A 22,636-nucleotide genomic window follows, 5' to 3' on the forward strand; every position below is an offset into this window, starting at 1 on the left:
TACTCGACTAATCGCATCGGGTGCCCCGGCCACGCTTCCCGCTCTTCGTTTCCTCGTGTTATTTAGTGAACGTCTTTACGTTCTTTTCCGAATTCTTGTCATTTTGTGGTTACCCAAACGTCACGCGATACCTTTGAATTTTGCGCATTAGTTATAATCGTATATATTAAACACATCCTCTGGGTGTATAGAATTTCTGCGCATCAATACGTTCGTGCAACGTCAACCTAACCCCCAATAAGTGCAGGAGCCACGGACCTGACATTCCATTACGATGTATAAGGCTTTCCTCCAGGTATCCGTGGTGCTATAACCCCATTTTCCTTTCTCTTTCTTCTTCTAATACACATATGCGTATGCATACTCATTTTCATTTCCTATTACGATTACTTTTTCGTTATTTGGTTATGATTCGACTCGAGGTCATCTCTAGCTTGTTAAGTTTGTACAGATGTAGAAACTCTGTTGCTTCGAGTTCATAGATATTAATAAATAAAATTAAAAGAGAGTTATGGTATTCGATTTTTATCGTTTTAATTTAGTATTTGAACAACATATGTTAATTCGTTGCATTGGATCGTAATAAAAGTTAATTAGGAATGCAGATATTAATGTACGAGATTTTTAAACTTTCTATTCGACGCTGAAATGATTGTTGCAACGAAAATTTTATTAAAGAAAAACGGTTTTATTCAAATTGCGTACTATTATATCTTGGTTTAATTTTTAATTTATTCAACTATGATTCAACTATGTATATTACTTTCATATCTTGTATTTTACTAATATTTTTTATTGTAATACAAAATAAACAGCGAAATAAAAAAGTGTATATTATCAGTTTTTTTACAAACTTGATAAAAAAATGCTTGGTTTTATATATTATTAATCAAACACCCAGATGTGTACCCTTCGAAGGTTCCAAGAGGAATAGCTCTACTGAACATTTTACGATTGTACAATGCTTGCTTACTTACTTGTAAACGTCAATGAACGCATGCGCATAAGAGAGTACCGTGAATAGTCTGTCATCAGGATCGTATATAAGATGGAGACACAAAAGAGGGAAACATACCCAAAATATAGTAAAAATAATTTATCTCAATTTCATTATTAAAATTTACGACTTGTCCAAGTAATTATATCGTTTCACACGTCATAAGAAGTTAAAAATAGATTAAACGTTTTAAGAAATAAAAGAACGTTATTCTATAACAAAGTTATTGATTTTTTAATATTCTATAAAAACCTATTGCTTGATATATTAATATTATTTTTTCAACGAAAATTTACAGATTATGTAGACATCATAAACTTTGATCTATCTCATTAACTTTCTTACGGTGATCTATCGCGCTGTTATATTTATTACTTCTTACAATTACGTATAAACGTATAAGCAAATTTAATATTTATTCAAGAAAAGATAACATGTGCTAATAGTCCGAGGTGCAATGTTCTATAATTCATTCAAATATTTTATGCTAACAGAACTATTATATATCTATGTTCGTTGTTGTATATCTATCAATCGTAAACAATTCGAAAGAATATGTACGTACTTAGTAAGTAACAGCTTGTACATTTGAATTTGCTTAATGAGCTCTCAGTGATCTACGGATAACTGAGTTCGGAGCACCTGGCGCACAGCCAATGCGGTTGAGAAAAACGTGTTAGTATCACTAACATCTTTCATTAAGGACAGATACATATTGTACATACATATATGTATGTATTCTTTGTATTTCGTATATAACAATTTTATATTTAAAGAATTCATATAATAATTTTTATACAATATGTATTATTAAATATATATATGATGTATTTATTATATTTAATATAAAATCTTTTTTTTTCTATTTTTTTCATTTTTGTATGGAATGTCAAAAATTTTGTGGGTTTAATGTACATGAAAATGTATTCTCATTATATTCGTAGTTGAATATTAATAATTAATTTACAAGAGATTCAGCCATGCATTTGCTACGATATTGATTCGTTACATTGGAATTAATATAATTCATCGCATAACGGGTTATACATGGAAGAATAATATAATGATGCTTACCAAACTGAGTATAGTAGTATGTATTGCGGTTAAATAAAAAATTATCATTATTATGTATAATTGCTAATTACATGTTTTTATGGAGGTGAAATACGATATTAGTGACAATATGCATACATATTTCAGCCGATTAATTTTAAAATGACGTACGGGAAAATGGTCAATTTACAAAGGGTTATAATATAGAGTAATTGTCACATAATAATAGCTTAGTTTGCGAAAAAATTCGATAGATTTCAATAATTTAATCTAATCGACTTTAAAGAATAATAGAAGCACGTCAAATAATTACATCAAATTCCTGAATCTAATATTTCTGCTTCTAAACGTTACTATTAAATATTCACGTTTTCCTATCTATATATATAATCTATGCACATAAATAGTTCTCACGAAGTAACTTAATGAGATTAAGCTTACTATAAGTTATATCTATATCAAAAATTCTTGGATACTTAGCAACAGTATTGAATTACTAAAATCATTAAAATAAAAGAAATATTCTATAGATGTATAAGAAGAATAAGAGACAATTCTATAGAAGTGCATTTGAGAAATTTAATATTAATTGTGTTTTAACTTATGCACATTCATACTTGTAATAGAGACTTAGTATGCAATATATTTAATGTTTAAAATTTAAATAATATGGTTCATTGTATATGTATATATTAAATGCATATATTAAGAAATTCTGAATTTTCATTGGTTATTATATCAAACAAGAAATTAAACAGTTGTTATGCAATTGATTATATTTAGTTAGAATATTTCTTATGTTTATTGTGACAAGTAGTGCAAAAGGTTGAGAGTAAATAATTATTCTTTATATTAAGAATAAGATATTCGTTGTATGAATCAGATAAAGGTAATGTGTTTAAATTATTTGATCCTACGATATGACTGTGACAAAGTATAAATGGCATAAATTACTTTTCACCAATATTTATCAAAATTGAAACATTTCATATTTTTAAATATTGATATAATTTATATAACGATTAAAGATCTTCTTATGATTTGAAATTTAGAATTATTTGTACTACATAACTTACCAATAATTATATTATCATTGCAGCCTTATTTCTTGTGATACATCTCAAAAGGATTAAAATATTATATTTGTAATAGATGGACTCAATTATCAATTAGGAAATGTTGCTCTATATAAAAATTTCTAAACATAAAATATGGGGAAATATAAAAATTCTGGCACATGTTCTTAATACTTTAAAATTGTTTAACGGTAACTGAAGTATAAAATGTAAACAGTACCAATAAAACCTTCTGTCAATGCAATAACATTGATCATAAACATTCAGTGCATTCTTGAGATGCTAAAAAGTGTATAAATTTAAAATTTACATAAAAATGTATGTAAGTCATTATTAATATCATTAATATCAAAGCAGACTACGATTTTCCTTTCCTGAATCTTTGTCGTGCTTGTGCTTTACTATATTTTGAATGTTTTTCCTTCTCGTTATTCATTTCTGCTTCAACATCATCAAATTCTTCTTTATTACCACCAAAGAGATCCGTTGGAGGTTCCAAAAGTGATTTTCTTTGACACTTTACAAAATAACGGAATCCCTTTGCAATGCCAAAACCTAGCATTGCTATAGACATCGTTAATAAGGCCATCAAAAGAGGATGCTGCATCCAATGAAAAAGAATGAAATAACCATTATAAGCATTCATCTTAACATTGATTTCTAAAAATATTAAACTGATACATATACCGTTAATGTGGGTTTATTTGTAAAAACATAATCAGCAATTACAACTATTACTCCAAGTATGATACCAACACCAGCACCAAGCCAGGGTATTTGTTGATCAGCTACAAAATAATTTACCATATTAAAATCCCATATGAGATATTTTCATTATAATTATCTGAATATCTTGAATGCTATACCTCGTTTTTCTTTAATTAATAATTGTGTTATTCTGTTCATTGCTTCTAAAATCGTTGGTTCATTTGGTTGAAAGGATAAAGCTTTATTGTAAGATTGAAGTGCTTCACTGAAGCGGAAAGTTTGTGACTCTACTTCAGCCTTTCTAAAATAACCCTACAAAAATTTTGGATATACTTATATTATAATATACTTATTGAAGTGTTTTATAAAAAGCACTCCTGTACCTTGGTCCAATCAGGTTTTAATTGAATTGTCATTAATGCATCTTCCATTGCAAAATGATATTGTTGTAATTTTAAAAATGCAAATGATCGATTACTATACAAGGAGTAATTTTGTGGGTCTAGTTTAATGGCATGAGTGTAATGAAACATAGCCTCTTCATATTTTTGTTCTTTCACACACGCGTTTCCGCGTTCCTTGAAGATTTGTACCTTCAATGAAATTGAGATAATGTAATAAGTGAATCACTGCAATGTTAACTTTAAATTCTTTCCCACAACATAATATCATTAATACAACATTTTGTATCAATTTATATCATAAAATCTTACAATAAATACAATTATGTAGTCACCAAATAAAAAGTGTAAATACTAAAATATAGATATGAAACTTACAAATGCTTACCTCTGCTTCCCGTGTGTTCGACATAATTTACAATGACTTTGGCAATCGGTTACTTAAAATAAGTTTTTTATATTATGTAACATACACGTTATCATTGTCCTTCGGGAAAGTTCTAAGTAACCTGTTATCTAAATATAAGAAATAGTCAACAACAAGAACCAACCGAAACACCTGCCATGACTTTTTCACCGGTAAGTACATGCGCAGCGAGCATTGACATGTGATACTGCACTGCGCATAAGCCTTCTACCTAGTCGCCGCAGTCGTCAGCTGCAAACTGTAGTACTTTGTTGAGTTTAACTAGAACAAAAGCAGACGTTGATTCTATTCTTCCTGATACTTGAAGTTTTCCCATTGGATATTGTTGAAGAGGCATCCGTATAAAAATGAGTTAACGATTTTCACAAAGTGAGCATAATTTTGTGACACGATCTTAAATAGTTGAATAGTTGTCAATAAAAGGTTACGCTTATACTTACGTTTCGATGAGAAACATTTTTGATTATTAAATTAGATTATGTACATATAATGTAGGATTAAGATAAAACGAAATAAAGATATAAACTTATTTATCTATGTTATGTTTATATAACTCCTCTTAACGTACAATGAAACTTATACAAGAGAAGTTTACAAGGAATTTCGAGTGATGCAGGACGTTCAACGGCGAAAGAATATAAGAACTAAGAAAAAATAGAAAAGGAAACACAAAGATATTTTTGTCATCATTTTAATGTTTGAAATTCTCCATTTCATACAAATTAAGTGGGGGCATTATAATACAAACTTAAAATATATACATCGATATTTCGTAAAACATCTCAAATAACTATGCAACTCATTCATTTAATCCATAATCTATAGATCTCTTTCCGTTATTATTGATTTATTTATTTACTTTTTTTTGTATGCTCGAACCTACTTCGTGTATACTGTGCAACGAAACTGGCAAGTCGTTTGAATAAATATTTTTTTGTTTTTTTAGTTTTTTTTTGCTTAATTAGCCGCCAAAATGAATCACGGCCGTTGTATTTTTTAATAAAGAGCGTTCATAGTAAATGGAGAATCGAATACGAGCTCATTTTTTGTCAGTTCGACGAATGGAACTTGAGGTTTCTCGACATTAATGACGAAATGAACCTCTATTCGGATTATCGACGAAACGACAGGCACTAATAGCGAGTGTCGAAATTACTTTATCCAGATCGATTATTTACATCGATCGCTCGAGAGCAATAACCTTTATCGTAAAACCGTAGTTTCGGATCGATTTTTCATTTCTTTTTCTTTTTCGATGACTTAACTCGATGACATTTGCTCGTTCGTCTTCTACTAATACATATATCGTCACGATATTTTCGGCCATGAATATATCTTAGCGAAAATAACGAATGTAGTGACCATTTCTCGAGCACAATATGAAAAAAAGAATCGATACAGCGGACAGATTAGGAATTCTTACGATTATTGGAGGACAAATGGCAAACATTTGCTTTCTCGCCAAGTTGCTGTACTTATTATTGCCCAAGTGGGACGGAAGTCACGGATGATTTGGCACTCCTGTTTTAATTTGCTAACGCCTATTCACCTGCACGTTCCTTTTTCTTCCACTTTTCCCTGCGTGCCTTTTTTCTTTTTATTCCATCATTCTTTTAATAGATGCAAATTAATAACAAATTGTGAAATAAACACATGTTGAGAAATGATTACTATTCGATACAAAACACATTTATCAATTAGAAATCGTCCAATTTCGCTTGCCTGTTCTCACCAAATCTCAACAAAGAAATGAACAGATTTTAAAACAATGTTACGCAAGTTTGTCGGATACAATGGAATACGGTTGACTTAAGTGAGAACAGGATGATTTAAGTATGCACGCAGAACGCGACAAAACAGAACAAAAAAGAACAAGCAGGAAAGAGATGAATCCGCACCGGGACGAAAACTCGTTTTCTACGCGCAATCACGTGCGCGATTCGATCGTCGAGTCGATCCGATTCTCCATTCGCCGTGTTACGATACGCTTTTCAACTTTTTTTTCCTTTTTGTTTTTCTTTTGTTTCCTTATGCACAACCCACATCAGTATTGTTATTCGTTACTGTAAATTGTAAGTGTAAATTGATATTTGTTTTGTCCACGCTTAAAATACATTTTATACATACTCCGTCTACATTCTCTCATATAGTTGTCACCATAATCGTCGTCGTAATCAATAAATCGTTAAGCAGTAGTCGTCATCAAGAAAAAAACACAATGTACCATAATACATACATATATAATATATAATTATATATGTATATATATACATAATATAATATACATAATATATAATTATATATGTATATATATATATAATTATATATATATATATTAAAATTTGTTGACATACTCGCTCTCTTTCTCTTCATTCGGCAAAAAGAACATCATCATTCTTTTTATGCGTCAATCATATCTCCATTACGCTCGCAAGTTCTCTCATCGTCATCTTCTCTTACTTCTTTTCCGTTTTTTCACGTTTTGAGTGACATTCTGGTTTCTTTCATTTTATTCTTGTTCGATATTTCCACGCGTATTTTATTTAATACGCACGATTTTTACTTTTCTTCTTCTTTTGCTCTCAAGTAAAACAGAAAGAAGCATGCGGGGGAAACGGCCGGAAGTACGCGTGAAACAGAATCGTAGCAGGAAGTGGAGGAAGTTGTTTCGCGCAATGGTGTCTCGGTTCTGTGTGCGTCACTCGCCGATAATAACGAACCGGAGTGTCCACCATAGAAAAGGGATCTCTCTGTCTTTTGCTCTCTTTTTCTTTCTCAAGTTCTATCTCACTCCCTCTTTCTCTTTCTTCCTCTCTAGTTTTCGCTCTTTTTCCACCGATACACCGTATTCGTTGCTACTACCAACTACTACACTATAAGCTGCATGCTTCGTCGACGACTTATGATCATCTTACCACTTACCAGGCACGTTTCAATTCTTGGACACACGAGAGATCGCTTTACTCCGCGCATTACAGCGATGCTACACGATCCTATTTACGGGGAATATCTACCAATATCGAACTCAATTGTGCTAAACACACATTATTTTAGGTATTAATTAGACATTAGACATTGAATTCGTACATGTGTAAATATGTATCTCGGTAGTAGCTGAAGACATAACCTTAACATCGTTACTAACATATTTTCTTTTTTAGTGTTTTAAACAAAAATTGTTGTATCCAAGAATTCATGGAAGAGAATATTAATCGAAGAAATTAGAGAATTATACATATATATAAATATATATATATGATAATGACTTCGTGCGACGTATCCCGAACAGCCATAGCTATTACGGAACAGTGTATTGCAGAGATAATATATACACGCTCGCATAAGGAAACAATCACACGAGCGTTTTCTAGACTGTTATACTTTTTGATTAAAACACCTGCTTGCACTATTCGAATGATATGATTCAATGAACAACTACTCGATTTAGGTGTTTGCAATACGTTTACAGGATGCAAACAATCGGCCAAACAATTCAAATAATCGATACTCGTTTTGCATTTTCCATGAACTTACAGGTGCCGAATGTTTCGTGTTGTTTAATTACATTATTGAATATGAAGTTCACTGTACGATGTCAGGATTTCAGCTACTGACGTCGATACGACTTGCCAATTAATCATTAATAATTTTTAATTTTTAGCGTGTCTCGTGCACTTGACGTTTGAAAGAAAAATGTTCACCTCTTACAGAAGACGCAATTTTTCCTCTCAACGGGTTATTTGCACTTGGAATTGAACATTGATTTCAAAATGCCGCAACATTGCACGTCCCAATGTAAAACTCGAAGATAACTCAATCGAAAGGTTAACATATGTACGTAATAACATTAATAATAATAATGAATGGTAATAATAATAGTTATCGTAATAGCAATAATAGTAATAGTAATTGCAATAATTAGCGGAAGAAGAAACGAGGAGTTTGACGAGAAAAAGGAAGCGAATTGGAATATAATCAACAGAGGAAGAAAAAATGGATCTTGTTTCTTCCTTTCCCCCTGCCGTGTATCTCGTGATTGTTCGGGTAATCGGAAAGGGATATACGACACATCACTTCTTCCATTTATAATCGTTTATAAATCGATTTAAATTTTTTCTTTTCTTCCGTTATCGATAATGTTCCACGCGGTCGTTCATCACGCTCATCATTCTTCGCCAACAATATTTAAATTCTTCTCTCTATCCACATCCATTTGCCTTTGTATATATATACTATATATATATGCATACGTAATAATCGCAAATACAACTATATAATGAATATACAAGCCTTTGTCAGGGGGGGCAATGCAGTCGTCGTCAATAAAAAGAGTCACGGGTTACATTATACACCTATCCACGAGACAATCGTTCCCGTCGGATCGTCCAACCGCCCTGTGTTGTATACCTGCGTATTTTGCGCATTGTGTGTATGATTGTTGTACCTCCATTTTTACTCGTCATATCGGACCTACACGAGTGCGAACCGAAGGAAAGAGATAAAAAAGAAGAGAATAGGAAAAACAACGCTTTTCGTTCCTTCTTCTATATCGTCGTCGTCGTCATTCTATTCCCTCTGTTCCTCTTCATTTTCACAGATAATGGAAAGGAATCGCTCGTTTTCGATCGTCGAAAGACAATATTGACCTCGATCGGTAAGGACGAGGTTGTCCTTACAAGGACAATGAAAGCTGCCGACGCGGTCATGCTGCCTTTCATACGTTTTCTTAAGTCACCGTATTCTATAAATCGATTCAGTCGTCGAGTATGCGAGGTGATATACATACATACTTAATAAGCACTTAGAGAACACTTCCCTGATAGTATGCAATACATATTTTTTGTGTTTCTCGATGGTACACAGCGAGGGATCGGTTTCGTAATCGTCCTATGAACAGAAGGCAATTATCGTCGTTTTCCTCGTCATTGAAGCCGACGAAATCGAGTTTGATATATTTTTTTATGATTACGACATCGGTCCCCGATTTTTTGTTATTATTCTTTTTGCTATTTTTTTTTTTTATATTTTTGCTGTTACTTTTCTACTATCTCTACGAGCTAACCCTTAGTTTGATATGGGTAATAAAAATCATGTTTCTTCGTCCTTCATGATTTTTTCTGATTTTCTTCACCGTTACAAAATATTGTGCGCAGTCATACGTGATCTTTAGTCATTACGCGTTTTCTGTACTTTCTCTTTTTCGCGTATCACGAAGCTTCCTCTTTTGCGTTTAGCCCGAGACTTCGTTCCTCGCTCAAGTATTTCATGGCAATAGAAGGTTTTCACAATTGGGTAAGTTCCTCGAAGACCTCGATACAACGGGACGAAAAGAATTATCAAACGAAAAAGATCGAGTATTACTTGTATTTGGTTTTCAAGTTATTATCGATCGATATACTATGTTACTAATAATACCAACTATCCGGTACAAAATAAATGTTCGTCGAATCTCTTTCGTTTCAATTCGGAAGCTTCATGATGTATTTGAGTAAAGTTTGAAGTCATCCATTATCTATATGTACCCCTAAAGTTATTCATGTACTATACAAATAATATCGTATAGATCTTCAAGATTAATGAACGTTATGTACAGAAAAATGGTGAATTCATTACAACCTAACCTCTTAGATATATTTTAAACGTCGCTCCTCCTCTACCCGACACATGCTCGATACATAAGTATTAACACGAATTCTATGGTAAGGTTATGCAACAATATATATTCTCTACGTTGCACATTCACAAGAATCGATTTGCACATATCCAAAGGTCAGCTCGTACGACGCATCGTTATAATTAACTAAACCTCAGGCATCAACGTTTTGTCGTGATAGTGATAATGTTTACTATTAATTTCCAGTGTGTATCAGGTGGAAACGATATAACACGCACGAAAAATCAATTAGGAGCTATTAATTTACATTGTTTCAAGCGTATAATTCGAAACGTTTTCTGGGAAATGAGGATTTCAAACTTCTTTGAGGAACGTGAGATATTACTTTTTTTTATCTTTTTAAAAAATATACATGTTATAACTTTTAACAATTACAGATTCATTTTTCATATGACAATTATTATTGAGCATGTAACAAGAAAGATTATCATATAGTTTTAATAAAAGGTCTCAATTTGGAAATTAATAATGTTTGCAATTTAAGATTTAAAATAGTTTTACAAAACGGTGCGTTCCTGAGTATGATTACATCAATGGACATTGGTCCATTTACGATCGCGTTATATTATTTCCACCTCATATACGGGAAAAATTCAAAGATCTTCTATCGATATACTCAACGCATTCATTAAGCTATGAGAATTGCGAAATGCGTGCATCCATTGCACGATATTGTATACTGCATTATCCGATTTGAAGGCAACGGCGAACGAACAATTCATTTCACGTCATCGTATCAAAGAAACTAACACTCCGATTCACTGTGTGAAATCAGACAACAAACATAGGATCAACGAAAAGAGAAAATGGCGATGGTCAAAATGAGGTTCCATTGAATCGTGTCGCGGACGAAACAGGTCTTCGGCCTATGAGAAACTCCGCCACACTGAATCATCATCGAACGAAATCTGTACGCAACCTACGTCATTACAAAGATTCTAACATCACAGTCAAAAAATATAGTACTACGCGATAAACAGATGCGTTACAGTAGTACTTCGCTAATTAACCACGGCTCAGGATCTTATTTAACCAATTATAAGGGAAGATATACTTCTAAGAAGTCTCCAGTATCTTCCTTTTCATAATCAGTTAAATATGAGTGAAATGCAGATACCTGACGTATTTGGTTGTTGTTTCGCATACGTAACACCAGAGGCTCTCTCCAATGATTAGTGGAGATAGCAACGGCCAGTTAATGAGGCACTACTGTATTAACGCTCACCCGGTAACTCACTCATCGGCAATGCTTTATATGTATACCAGCTACCACGTTAGCAGGGAAGAAAAATAATAACAATACTAAGCAACAATTCCAGGCGCAGGTTATGCCCATTTTCTTGTCCAATCGTTTGTTTTCACGATTACCCTCTCTCTTCCCCCTCTTTATTACGAACGATGACAAACGATTCAAAAGTTGTAACGCTAAAAGAATCTAATTCGAGGCACTCATTGGGAATATTTCTTTCGAGAAGCAACGTTAGAAAATTTGTTCGTTGTACGCGGTACTTTTTAAAAAGCATTCGCCATGTAATGATTTGAAATCGTGTTTCGACGAGAAACTATGATGTTAATGCAACAGACTATGTACGTACGTACAATACGTGTATTACGTACGTCACGTCTAACGTGTCAAGCGAAAAAGAAAGAATGCGATCAGAACTCTCTTTTTGCCGGCAATCACACGTATACATGCACGCGATATCGAACTAGTTACGCGATCTATATATCCATTAATAAACTATTTAATTCGCTCCGTTCGGAGTGACATACTCCGCTGTATCGCGTATATAAGTAGTATGTTTTCCAACTTAATTGTCTGAATTGATAAAAGTAAACGGAAATGAAACCTCTTTTATACGAACATGTAATCTTCTTTGGTTTACTATTTCCGGATAGTATACATGGACTTAGAAAGTTTGTTATATGATTCTAACACGCAAAAAGAATGATATATCAAAACGTGATATGTATGTTTCACCGAGATACTAGTTCTTTTCATGTGTACTGTTTTAAAATGATGGATAGTGCAGTCAGGAACCGGATCTGAATTGTGTTTGATATTTCCGTCTTTTAATTGCAACTTTAAGACTGAAGTTGAAAAGAGTAAAAAATTAATAACTCAATATCTACGATTACAATTAAATTACATATATTTTTGATAATTATTCGGAATAGGGACGATCCTATTGATTCCAACGAGCTTGAGATATGTTGTCAAATTCAACATTCTAAACAACTTTTTTTCTATACATACAACCGCCGTTCGACCTTAGTTAACAAAATGTTCGTAAAAAAATTTCAATTTTTTGGTTACGATGGTTTATTAATGAGAGAGATAACCATTCTTACTATCGTATAAGTGAAAAAGAAGATTATATTATGAGTTAGGTTAGAATAATACCTGATCGCCTTCAGCAATGTCAGCGCGAAATAATTTTCGATGAATCGACGGGTATTTGGAATGTTGGACTTTATTCTGATCTTCAATTGGTCAGAAAGGTTACGAATATTCTCAAACGTCCTTGAAAAATTGTTTGGAGAACAAAAATGTATGAAATAAATTGTTAAATAATACATGTAGTATTAATGGTGATATGGTCGCTTTGACAACATATTTCGAGGTTATTAAAAACGGCGAGGTAGTGTTCCTATCCCGAATATAATATTTTTATATCATAACGATCGTAAGTAATGACCAAATATTATTTATTATTCAATCTATAAACATAACGTGTGTTACCTAACAAAAATACCTGTTAAGTTATTACAATAACGAACTTAAATTAAAAATATTATAACGATTTCATAAATCTATTGCTAAGTACAGTTTATCGTATTTTAAATAGGATTAAAGTCCACTACAAAATTCGATGATTTATTTGTTTTGTATTTTCTGATAAATCACGCGCATTGAGCCGACAAAAGGCAAGTTCACGCAAGAAATTCTACTTTACTGTGAACATCGTGTCGCCTAAATTTTCAATGGACGTTCATGAAAAATCACCTATTGTTTAAAATATTCTGGCGAGGGATTTCAAAGTAGTACAAACTTTGTATATTTTACAAATAACCTTTAAAACTGAATATCTTTTTTTGTAAAGATAATACGCTTTTCATGGTTACGACAAGACGTTTGGGTCTTATGAGTCGTTTTGATTTTCTGTTTAAATCGTCCTTTTCGCTTGGCTACGCTTCGATTACGATGGAACAGTATATTCATGAGTCGTTATATAATGAGAAATTTTGTCTGTTGTGCCAGGACGGCCGAAAGAGGCAGTGAAGACATAGAATGGAAGAAAAAACTGATGTAACCCATCATTAACCTTGTTCTGTATCTTAATGTGAATTTAATCAAAGGAAAACTACGATAAACGATATCGATTAACAAAAATGAACTTCCAGTAGTACATAATAAACGTTCAAATTTTTTAATCTCTGCTGCGCTATTTTCTTCGTTTCTTTGGAGCCGGAGAAATTTTAGAAATATTTTAATGTTAATTTTACCTTTAAATTAACCTTTTTTTTCTCTTAATGGTATTACACTTTTATTATATTCACTTTATAGTACATTTTAAGTAACATTTAAAACGTAGTCAACCTTTAACAAGTGAAAACTTTCATGAAACGTTCACAGATTGTTCAAAAGTTTTTCAATTTCATCCAAGTACTATAACGAGGAATTTTCTACTAGCAGGAACACTGACAAGTTTTGTAGCCCTTCGCGAGAAGAATAATCGAAAGTAGAAGAAACCTCGTTTACGGAGACCATGTTAGAAGAATATTCGAAACGCTGACAAACTGGCAGAACTCATTCGCGATACTTTACCAATCATTGGACGATTAACAATTCAACGTTTAGAAAGAGAAAGGGAGACCGTGAGAAGTATAGAAAAATCGATAAACACCAATGACATTTATTTAGGGACTTAATTTTGAATACCCACGCGCTGTACACCGTTTCACTTCTTTCCCAGTTCTCCATACAACTTTCTCGTCTAAGACACGATAATTCTCTTTTTAAAAATTTATCTAAATGTACGTTGTTTCGATAATGATACGTTTCCCCGTGAGTACAGAGGAAATAAGGAGGAGTAAACGATTCTTTCTTTGTCTATGACGCGGTTTCGAAGCTCGTTAATGCATATCTTTAGCGAGTTTCCTTTTCTTTTTTTTCGACGTCAAAACAAAGATATTCTTGAGACTTTCCCTCCTTTATCAGCGTTGGTACGTATTAATATCGTTTACGTAAGAAATAATGTACGTAAAATTACGCTAAATATATTGTATATATATATTTCGTGTATTATATGTATATATGTATAGTCATTTACTCTCGCTTTGCTAAAATTGGCACTTGGATTTTCTGCTTTTTTCTTTCATTCTTAAGCTTTGAACAAATCAAAAGAGAGAGAGAGAGAGAGAGAGGGAGAGAGAGAGAGAGAGAGACGAAAAGTTGGAGCAGGCGTCATAATTGATAGAATTTATATATAGTGGTCGAAAACTTTGATTTGCGAGAACCTCGACTTCTACTCTTTCCTTATTTCGCGTTAAATATCACTCAATGACACTTACATGGTAAGACACTACGTATATGATTCCGAGGATCAGCGATAAAGCGTGAATCATCGAATCGCGATTTTCCGTCGGTTCAACGATCCGAATGTGATTATTTTGTCGTGCCAAAGATTATTAGAGAAACTAACCGAAAAGGGGAACAGAAAGAGATACGTACCATACTTTGCGTACGTAATTCGTAGAAAACGGTATGAAAACAGACATACAAGTACATATAGGCGAATACGATTATCCGATAACACCGAGTAGAGAGTGCTTCGCAACGGAATGAAAAGAAGGCACTATGCTCGTTCGAGGACGAATGAAACACAATGGAAAGAAAGTTTTCGAACTCGGTGAAATCTAACAATATCGAATAACAATTAATATTTAGAAAAAAGTGGAGGATAAGAAAAAAAGGAAATAAAGAGAAAGAAAATGACAAAGTGAAAGCGAAATACTGATCTAAATGTCAATTATATTTATTAACTTCGAAGACATGTATTGGTCATACGATCTTTCCTCCTAAACATACTCGACGATATTAAAACGCGTTCTTAGAAATCGCACACGGTGAACGCATATGCATGAAGCTTAATCGAATGTTCTCTATCGAATATGTTGAGGGATCAAATCTGATACAACGTAAAGGAAATAAAGAAAAATAAAATGCAGGAATAGTAATAATAACGAAAATTTTTAAAAGGTTTGCTTCACGTTCGAAGCTCTGGCAATGAAACCGATAACGGAGCTATCGGCAATCGGAACTAATCGTTACGAGTTATCAAATGCATTGTTAAGAGCACTTACATTCGCAAAGACATTACTTTCTGTACAAATACTACTTGTTCCGACAGTTTCGTCGTTCGTTCAAACCTTTACACGATCCTGAAAATGCTGATCATGGGACAAGTTCGGTATTATGGTTGCATTCTTCTCTGACAGATACTCTGTTCTTGTTTCACCCATCTCTCATTAAGTATTTCAGTCCGTCGAATATACGTATACCGACTCTCTTGTTAGAAACGCGGCGCAAATTAGAAACGCGTTTATTGCAGGGTTTACTTAAGTTGCACTTGAATTTTTAGGTATTTCCTTTACGCGCCGAGTTTCTTCTAGTTCAGTCTCTTTAGTGCATTCTATTTTCTGCTTCTATCGATTCGTCCATTAGATAATGGACTGCTCTCACGTGTACTATCATCGTTGCAATGCTGAATGATCGGTGGATATTTTACACTCTTGATCGATACTATTTGTACATGCGTCGATTGTTAGATTAAAAGAACGTGGGATTTTGAGAAAAATTGTACATACATAAGGTTAATCGAAATTAAACGAAAAAATTAAGGAAAGTCTTAAATAATACGATACTTATTTATAAGTAATTAATAATTCGAATCTTTCATTTCTTGGATTATTACTCCACCAAAGCATTATTTTAAATTTAACAACAGCATTCCAAAATTTGTTATTTATAATAAAGGAATGGTCTGAAAATATCCTTACGTATAATTTCTTTTGTTTAATAATCAATGCGCGAATATAATACAAAAAGGAAAGTCGGAATATTCATAATCTAGATACAAACTTTTTACTGAACCATCGTACACCGAAGTGGATATGTATGGCACAGCATGACAGTGTTGAAAAAAAAACACGCCGGGAGCTTCTTTTCTCTCTTTTCTTCTTTTTTTTTTTTTCTTTTCTTTTGCGCATTATGCAAATACCTGTTGAATTTTATAATTTTGTTCTCTGTTTCTCCGTTATTCGTCGGCTACGCTATAAAAAGCAGTGAAGTGTAAATGAAATGAGAGTGAAAAGAAACGCATAAATTAATTATTTTATAATTTTTATTACATTTTTTTCTTTTTGTAAATGCAAAGGGGAAAGAATGAGCAAAAATAAGATTCCCTATCATTTATATCTACAAATGAACCGATCGTAGTTCAAGTCGAATCACAACGACATATATTAACGAGTTCCCGTACCTTTTAGTTACATCCATATATACTTCGATATTAATGTTCTTACAATCTTTGAATTATCTCCACGAACACACACATGATAGATTCTGTAATCGTATATATGTATAATATTAATTAATTAATTAATTAGTTTATTTTTTATTTAATTTATTTGCTTATTCATTTATTTACTTATACGTATATTTTTATATATAAAAATAGGTTAAATTATTTTATTCTAAACAGGCTCTTTCCGCGTTGTTTTGCATTTTATAAATTCGTTGCAATCAGTAGAAGATACTTGTCAACACTGTGCCATTCATATTCTAGCAGCGCTCAGTTACCTCTCTTTTCTCATAACGAGACATCATCTAACATTTCAAAATTATCATTCATTATTCTCGTTTTTCTTTTTCTCCTCAACCGTATCAAATGCATCTTTTAAATCAAGGTTTCTAGAGATTTGGGTTATGATATATTTAGTAACTTTATGTACTTTCCTGTCATTAATTCTGCCACTCAACATTAATATAGTACGTAAAAAGAGGGGAACACATTGCACAGAGAGTTTTAAGAGCAGCAAACAAAGAATCTCTATAAAATGGGAAATAAAAAAGTCAAAACTTTTTTTTTCTCCTTGCTTCAAAATATTTTTAGTCGATAGAAATAATATTTTACATTACTAATAAATTTAAGCTAATACAATGAAATCTTGCGACTCGTTGCATACAAGTTCAAACATAATTAATTATTCTACAATGTACTAAAAGACTACGATAAAAGTATGTCTTTTCCAAAATACAACAACTAAATTAAATTACTAAGGCACAAAGACCTTTAACATATAGAATTCTAATCGTTTATATGCAATTTATTTGCATTTTCTTTAAAATTATTGGCGATCAAAAACACCGAGCGGTGTTCGTCAGCGAATAAATCAATTACAAATAGCGTATTTAATTGGTTAAAAAAAAAAAAAAGAACTAGATGCGCAAGTTACGATGCACGATAATATTTCAATAAAACTAAAACACAGACTTTCCTTTTCGTTTAAAAGAAACTTAATTTTACTTTTCATTATTAATATATTAATTTTCAGAGAAAAAGAATCGTAATAACTAAATGATTTTCGATCAATTGGATATTAACAAATTTCAAATTAAATTTCTACCAAGCTAAATAAATATGTACAATGCAAAAAAGAAACAACTCGTATTACATTTAAAAAAATGTACGAAACAACATATTAAACGAGTAATTTTTTTAATTGATATCAGAAAAAGCTGCTATAAAATGATTTAAATGTTAAAACTTGTAACATAAAATGTTTACGAATTAACATCTTTTTTTATACTTTAGAATAATTAACTACGTGAAAGAGAAAAGTCGAAATACGTATCTTGTAAGAGTGTAAAGTTATATACACTAATATTTAAAAATCTTTTAAGTATTATATTTTATTCATACAAACGACGATATATGCGCAATATACCGAATGCCAAGTTCCCTTCCTCCTTATCACCGTCTTTCACTTTCTTCACTTCCTATCACAAAACACTCACAAATAACTGCAAATGTTTACTTAATGTGAAACAAAGCAAGTGTGAAGTAGAAAGACACACATCTTATATACAAATCATCTTAAAGAAAAAAAAAGGAGACAAAAGAATGAGAATGAAAAAGGATACGTTTAAAATTACTATGTAGGATTCTTTCATCGTATTTATGCATTTAAAATGATATAGTAAACAGATGAAAGAATATTAGAAACATTAACATCATAAACTTTCGTTACATATTCAATGGAAAATTGAAATTGGCTTGATATATGTAATATCTTTCTTTGATACCTTCGTTCAGTAACTGCAGGTTCTCCAACGAAGGTTTCGAATTGTATCTATCTTTCTAACTATCCGAACAATAATAGTAGTAATAGCATCAATAATTATATTAATAGTATCTGTCATAATAATAATAATAATAATTATACGAAGAAGGTATTCATTCGTACGTATAATAAATTGGCGTATACTGTACAACGCACTGTATATAATATTTATCGCTGACGACGATTAATTATTACTATATGATACTTGTTCGTTTTTAATATTTCGATCTTACCGTTTTTCTTCTTATTTCATTTATAATTTACTTTTACTCTTTTTGGGGAAGGGGGATTTTTAATTTGCTGTTTGTTAAATATTTTTTATTTCATATCGGTGATGGCTCCGCACCATCTACCTTTTAATGACTAACAACAGTTATGAAATCGTATAAAACGGATGTATCCTAGCATAACGATACACACAACTGGAACCACTACGAGCGATCGCGTGATTTGGAAGGAACGAAGCCAGTTTTATACTTCGTCTCATTCTCATTTCCCTAAACTTTAGTCCTGCTTGTTTCGTGGATATCTGAAGCGCAAAGTGCAGCCACAGCTAACCGCACGTGATTGATTTATTCATTTTCTTATATCACTTTATGGCAGATAATTCTAAGAAGAGTGCTTAACGTATTCTCATCCTTCCTCTCTTTTGTTTTATTACGTTTATTTTTTTTTTCATTTTAATTGTTATAAGATAGATTCCCAAGTTATGCCATTCTTTTGCCTATTAAGTCAAGATACACCGACCGAGTCCCTGATATAAGAAATGGGCCGTATGGTGAAGGAACAAAAAAGAGAACGAAGAGGTAACAAAGAATCGTTCTAACCTTACGATGCATATAACATAGTCTCTCTCTCTTAGCGGAAAAAGTTAAGGATTCCCTTTGTTCTTTCTCTAATAAGACAAATGAGAACAAAGAAATAAGATAAAAAGAAAGACACAAAAAGAAGATAATCAGAAATGGAGGAACAAAGAGAACAAAAAAGAAAGAAAGAAAGAAAATGGCGAGCAGCAGATCATATATACGATTCCCAGCAGCTCGTGGACAGTCTCTGTGCTAGCCTCCTTCCTTTTCCCTTCCGACGGAAAAAGAAACGCAGTGTCCTCAGGACGTGGCACGTGATAAGCCATTTACTACCTTTTGGACCCTGTTCTCGAATTCGCACTGTCGATTTTTTCTTTTTGTTTTTAATCTAATGTTAAATTGGACGACACACCTGGAAGTGCGCACCTGGACATGCGCACGGTAAGTAACTAATTATATAGAGTTAATTACTTTTTTCTCAATTATCTTCTTTCTTCGCTCTTTCCCTATTCTTCTTCTTCTTATCTTCCATTGGAGGACAGAGCTCTTTCTTCTCAAGAAAAAAACGTGTCTGTGTTTTTTCAGTTCACGCATAATATCTAGTTCTCCGCGAATGCCCTTTTTCCTCATTGTTCTCTCTCTTTCTCTCTCTCTCTCTCTCTCTCTCTCTCTCTCTCTCTCCCTCCTCGGATGGACTCTGGCTTTTTCTTCTTTTATTTTCATTATTCTTATACTTCTTCTTTCCCTTCAAATTGTACCGATTGTCGTTAAAAAGATCCTTTATCAATCTGGTTACCATTGGTCGAAGTAGCACGCAAGCGTATCCCGATGATCGCTCACGATCACACAATGTAAGTCGAAGAGATCATCACAGTCGCGCGCACAAATCAGTTACAGAAGAGAGATCCTCGACTTACACGCAAATTTTTTCAACAACAGCATTGAAGGTTCTTCGTGATGTGCGAGTTTATATATAAATAAATATATATATATATATATACATGCATATATATGTATACATATATAATATATATAATAATATATTATATATGTATACATATATAATATATATAATAATATATATATTATTATATATATATATATATATATATATATATATCCTCGCAACCCCGGTTCAGAGAGTACTTGACTTTATTTTCGGCGATACAACTCAGGAACCATGTGGACCGTTTTAGATCAGCCTTGGAACATGCCGAGAAAATGCAAATTCTTCGACACTGAAGATAATAGCATACCGACAACCGAAAAAAGGTAGAGAGTAAAAAGCGGCCTTTTCAGTTTGTGTCAGTAGTGCAAACTATCCATTTCCTTCATGTCGTTGCTACCATCCATCATGCTGCTGTTCATCATGCCACCACAGTTCTGCGTGTCATATTCCAATACCAGCCGCTTGATGTGGCTTAGCTTTTCATGCAAGTAATGAAAACGGTGTTTCGTTTCCTTATGCTTAGGATCGCTTTTGGTTTCGTTATACTCATCGAAAATTTGCTGCCTTATTTCCTGTAAAACATAAAACAGATATAAATAAAATTGTTAGATCTTCCATTGTAACAATGCTTCTTGTGATACAGTATCATTGTGTCTTGTATATTATTTACATGCGATACGGTACCTGGTATTCGACCCAATTTCCTGAAGCTTCTTCTTGTTTCAAACGATCTTGAAGCTCTATAAATCGTTTAGATACTTTCGCCACTTGAGTATGTAGCGTACGATATTCCTCATAATCTGCATTAAATTCCGCCTTATAACGTCTTCTCTGTTCTAAGCTGCTTATTGTCGTATAATACCTGTAAGAAATTCGAGCGTAAGTACATTGAGGTATATTTTGCTTAGTAAGATCCAAATTAAGCTTCACAACTGCAGGAAACTGCACTACTTTATCTCCATTATCGCAACATATGAACGTAAGGGTGTATATCATAGAGAAAGAATAAATAATTAATATCAAGACAACTATGGAGCCACGATGACGAGTCTTTCTCTAGATCACAAAGCGTGCAGATCATGTTTTTTTTTTACAATAAATAAGATATCCATATTAATGAGCGCTACAACATATCGTAATTAACAATAACGGAGACAAAATCGTACGAAGAATCTTACTGGTTATTCTATTAAATTTTATTAATTTCGAAGATACTCACGTGAGGTAGTCCGGATACTCCGATAATTTAGGACTCTCCTGTAAGTGAAGACTGTCAGGATTATGTTCGGTGGCGGCATAGTTAGGTACGATTAAGTCGTTATACGAGTTAGCGGCTGTTCCGTTATTCTTCTTTCTGGGGTCACGATCCATGTCGTCAACGTGTCCCCAATCGTTCCTGTCGCTTCTATCTCTCCTGTCGGCGAGTATTTCATTCGAACTACCACTATAACTACCTGCACTACCACCGTCACTCGCGGCACTCGGCATCGAACGAGCCACGCAATTCACAGCCGTACCGGCACTCGCTTCGGCACCAAGCGTTGCAGTCTTTCCATGATGATGACGACTGCCGCTCAAAGAATTATTATGAGCTACACTACTATGGCCAGTGGTCGCATTGTTAGCGACATTGGTCGCAGACGTTCCGGTGTTCCCGTCCCGATGACCGTGCTGCTGGTTGGTCTCTTCACTATCACTGGTTGGCGTCAAGCACGCTTTTCCATGGCCATAGCTGCCACCTCGTAGCACATCACTGTTCGCTGTTCTTTCGGGTCGATAATCGCCACGACGATCACGCTGATGCTGCCGTTGATCCCAGCCGTCAATTACACCACCGTTGTTACCACCACTGCCACCATTCGCACTACTACCACCGGCTGCACTGGAAACGACACTAACACTGTTACTATTTCCACCACTACCAGCCGTCCTTACATTTTCCCCGACATTCGACGATGCGGAATTCAATTCTGACTTCCTATAATGCGATATCCGTGGTCTTTTTGTCGGTAATCCATCATTACCCTGATAATATCCTGGTCGCTTGTTGCCCAACAACGAGGGCGGAGGTGCTGTGATCGCAGGCGGTGAACCTGGATGAGTGGAATTCGGGGATTGTCCGCTGCCTGTAATTAT

At 33.3% G+C, this 22,636-nt stretch overlaps 2 protein-coding genes across 4 annotated transcripts in view; both read right to left on the minus strand.

Moving 5' to 3' along the window:
• Window positions 1–281: 281 nt before the first annotated feature.
• On the minus strand, window positions 282–4,902 carry LOC138188657 (uncharacterized). 2 transcript variants are annotated; one of them, XM_069130652.1, is made up of 5 exons: window positions 4,614–4,902; window positions 4,218–4,427; window positions 3,993–4,146; window positions 3,814–3,914; window positions 282–3,727 (listed from the first exon to the last, which is right to left on the minus strand). In XM_069130652.1, the coding sequence occupies exons 2-5, from the start codon at window positions 4,365–4,367 to the stop codon at window positions 3,485–3,487; spliced, it is 648 nt and encodes a 215-aa protein (XP_068986753.1). In that variant the 5' UTR covers window positions 4,368–4,427; window positions 4,614–4,902; the 3' UTR covers window positions 282–3,484. The 2 variants fall into 2 exon arrangements, with proteins under 2 accessions (XP_068986753.1, XP_068986747.1); XM_069130646.1 differs by having other exon boundaries at window positions 4,624–4,901.
• Window positions 4,903–20,628: 15,726 nt separating this feature from the next.
• Su(Tpl) (Suppressor of Triplolethal) overlaps window positions 20,629–22,636 on the minus strand; it is a 144,804-nt gene continuing 142,796 nt past the window's right edge. The window contains exons 8-10 of one of the 2 annotated variants that reach the window (XM_069130626.1): window positions 21,720–22,626; window positions 21,185–21,362; window positions 20,629–21,072 (exon numbers count right to left, since the gene is read on the minus strand). In XM_069130626.1, the coding sequence (XP_068986727.1) occupies window positions 20,857–21,072; window positions 21,185–21,362; window positions 21,720–22,626 (1,301 nt within the window). In that variant the 3' untranslated portion in view covers window positions 20,629–20,856. The remainder of the gene's footprint in view (window positions 21,073–21,184; window positions 21,363–21,719; window positions 22,627–22,636) is intronic. The other variant, XM_069130620.1, reaches the window with a different exon arrangement.

The sequence above is a fragment of the Bombus flavifrons genome, chromosome 2, assembly GCF_040668555.2.
Source record: "Bombus flavifrons isolate JBK064 chromosome 2, iyBomFlav1_principal, whole genome shotgun sequence".
NCBI classification, from domain to species: Eukaryota; Metazoa; Arthropoda; class Insecta; order Hymenoptera; family Apidae; genus Bombus; species Bombus flavifrons.

Coding starts and splice junctions, on each gene's coding strand:
- LOC138188657 (XM_069130646.1), bottom strand. CDS start 4,647: ATGTCGAACACACGGGAAGCAGAG. Junction 4,147..4,217: donor TAAAACCTGATTGGACCAAG/GTACAGGAGTGC, acceptor AAATTTTTGTAG/GGTTATTTTAGAAAGGCTGA. Junction 3,728..3,813: donor CAAATAAACCCACATTAACG/GTATATGTATCA, acceptor CATTGGATGCAG/CATCCTCTTTTGATGGCCTT.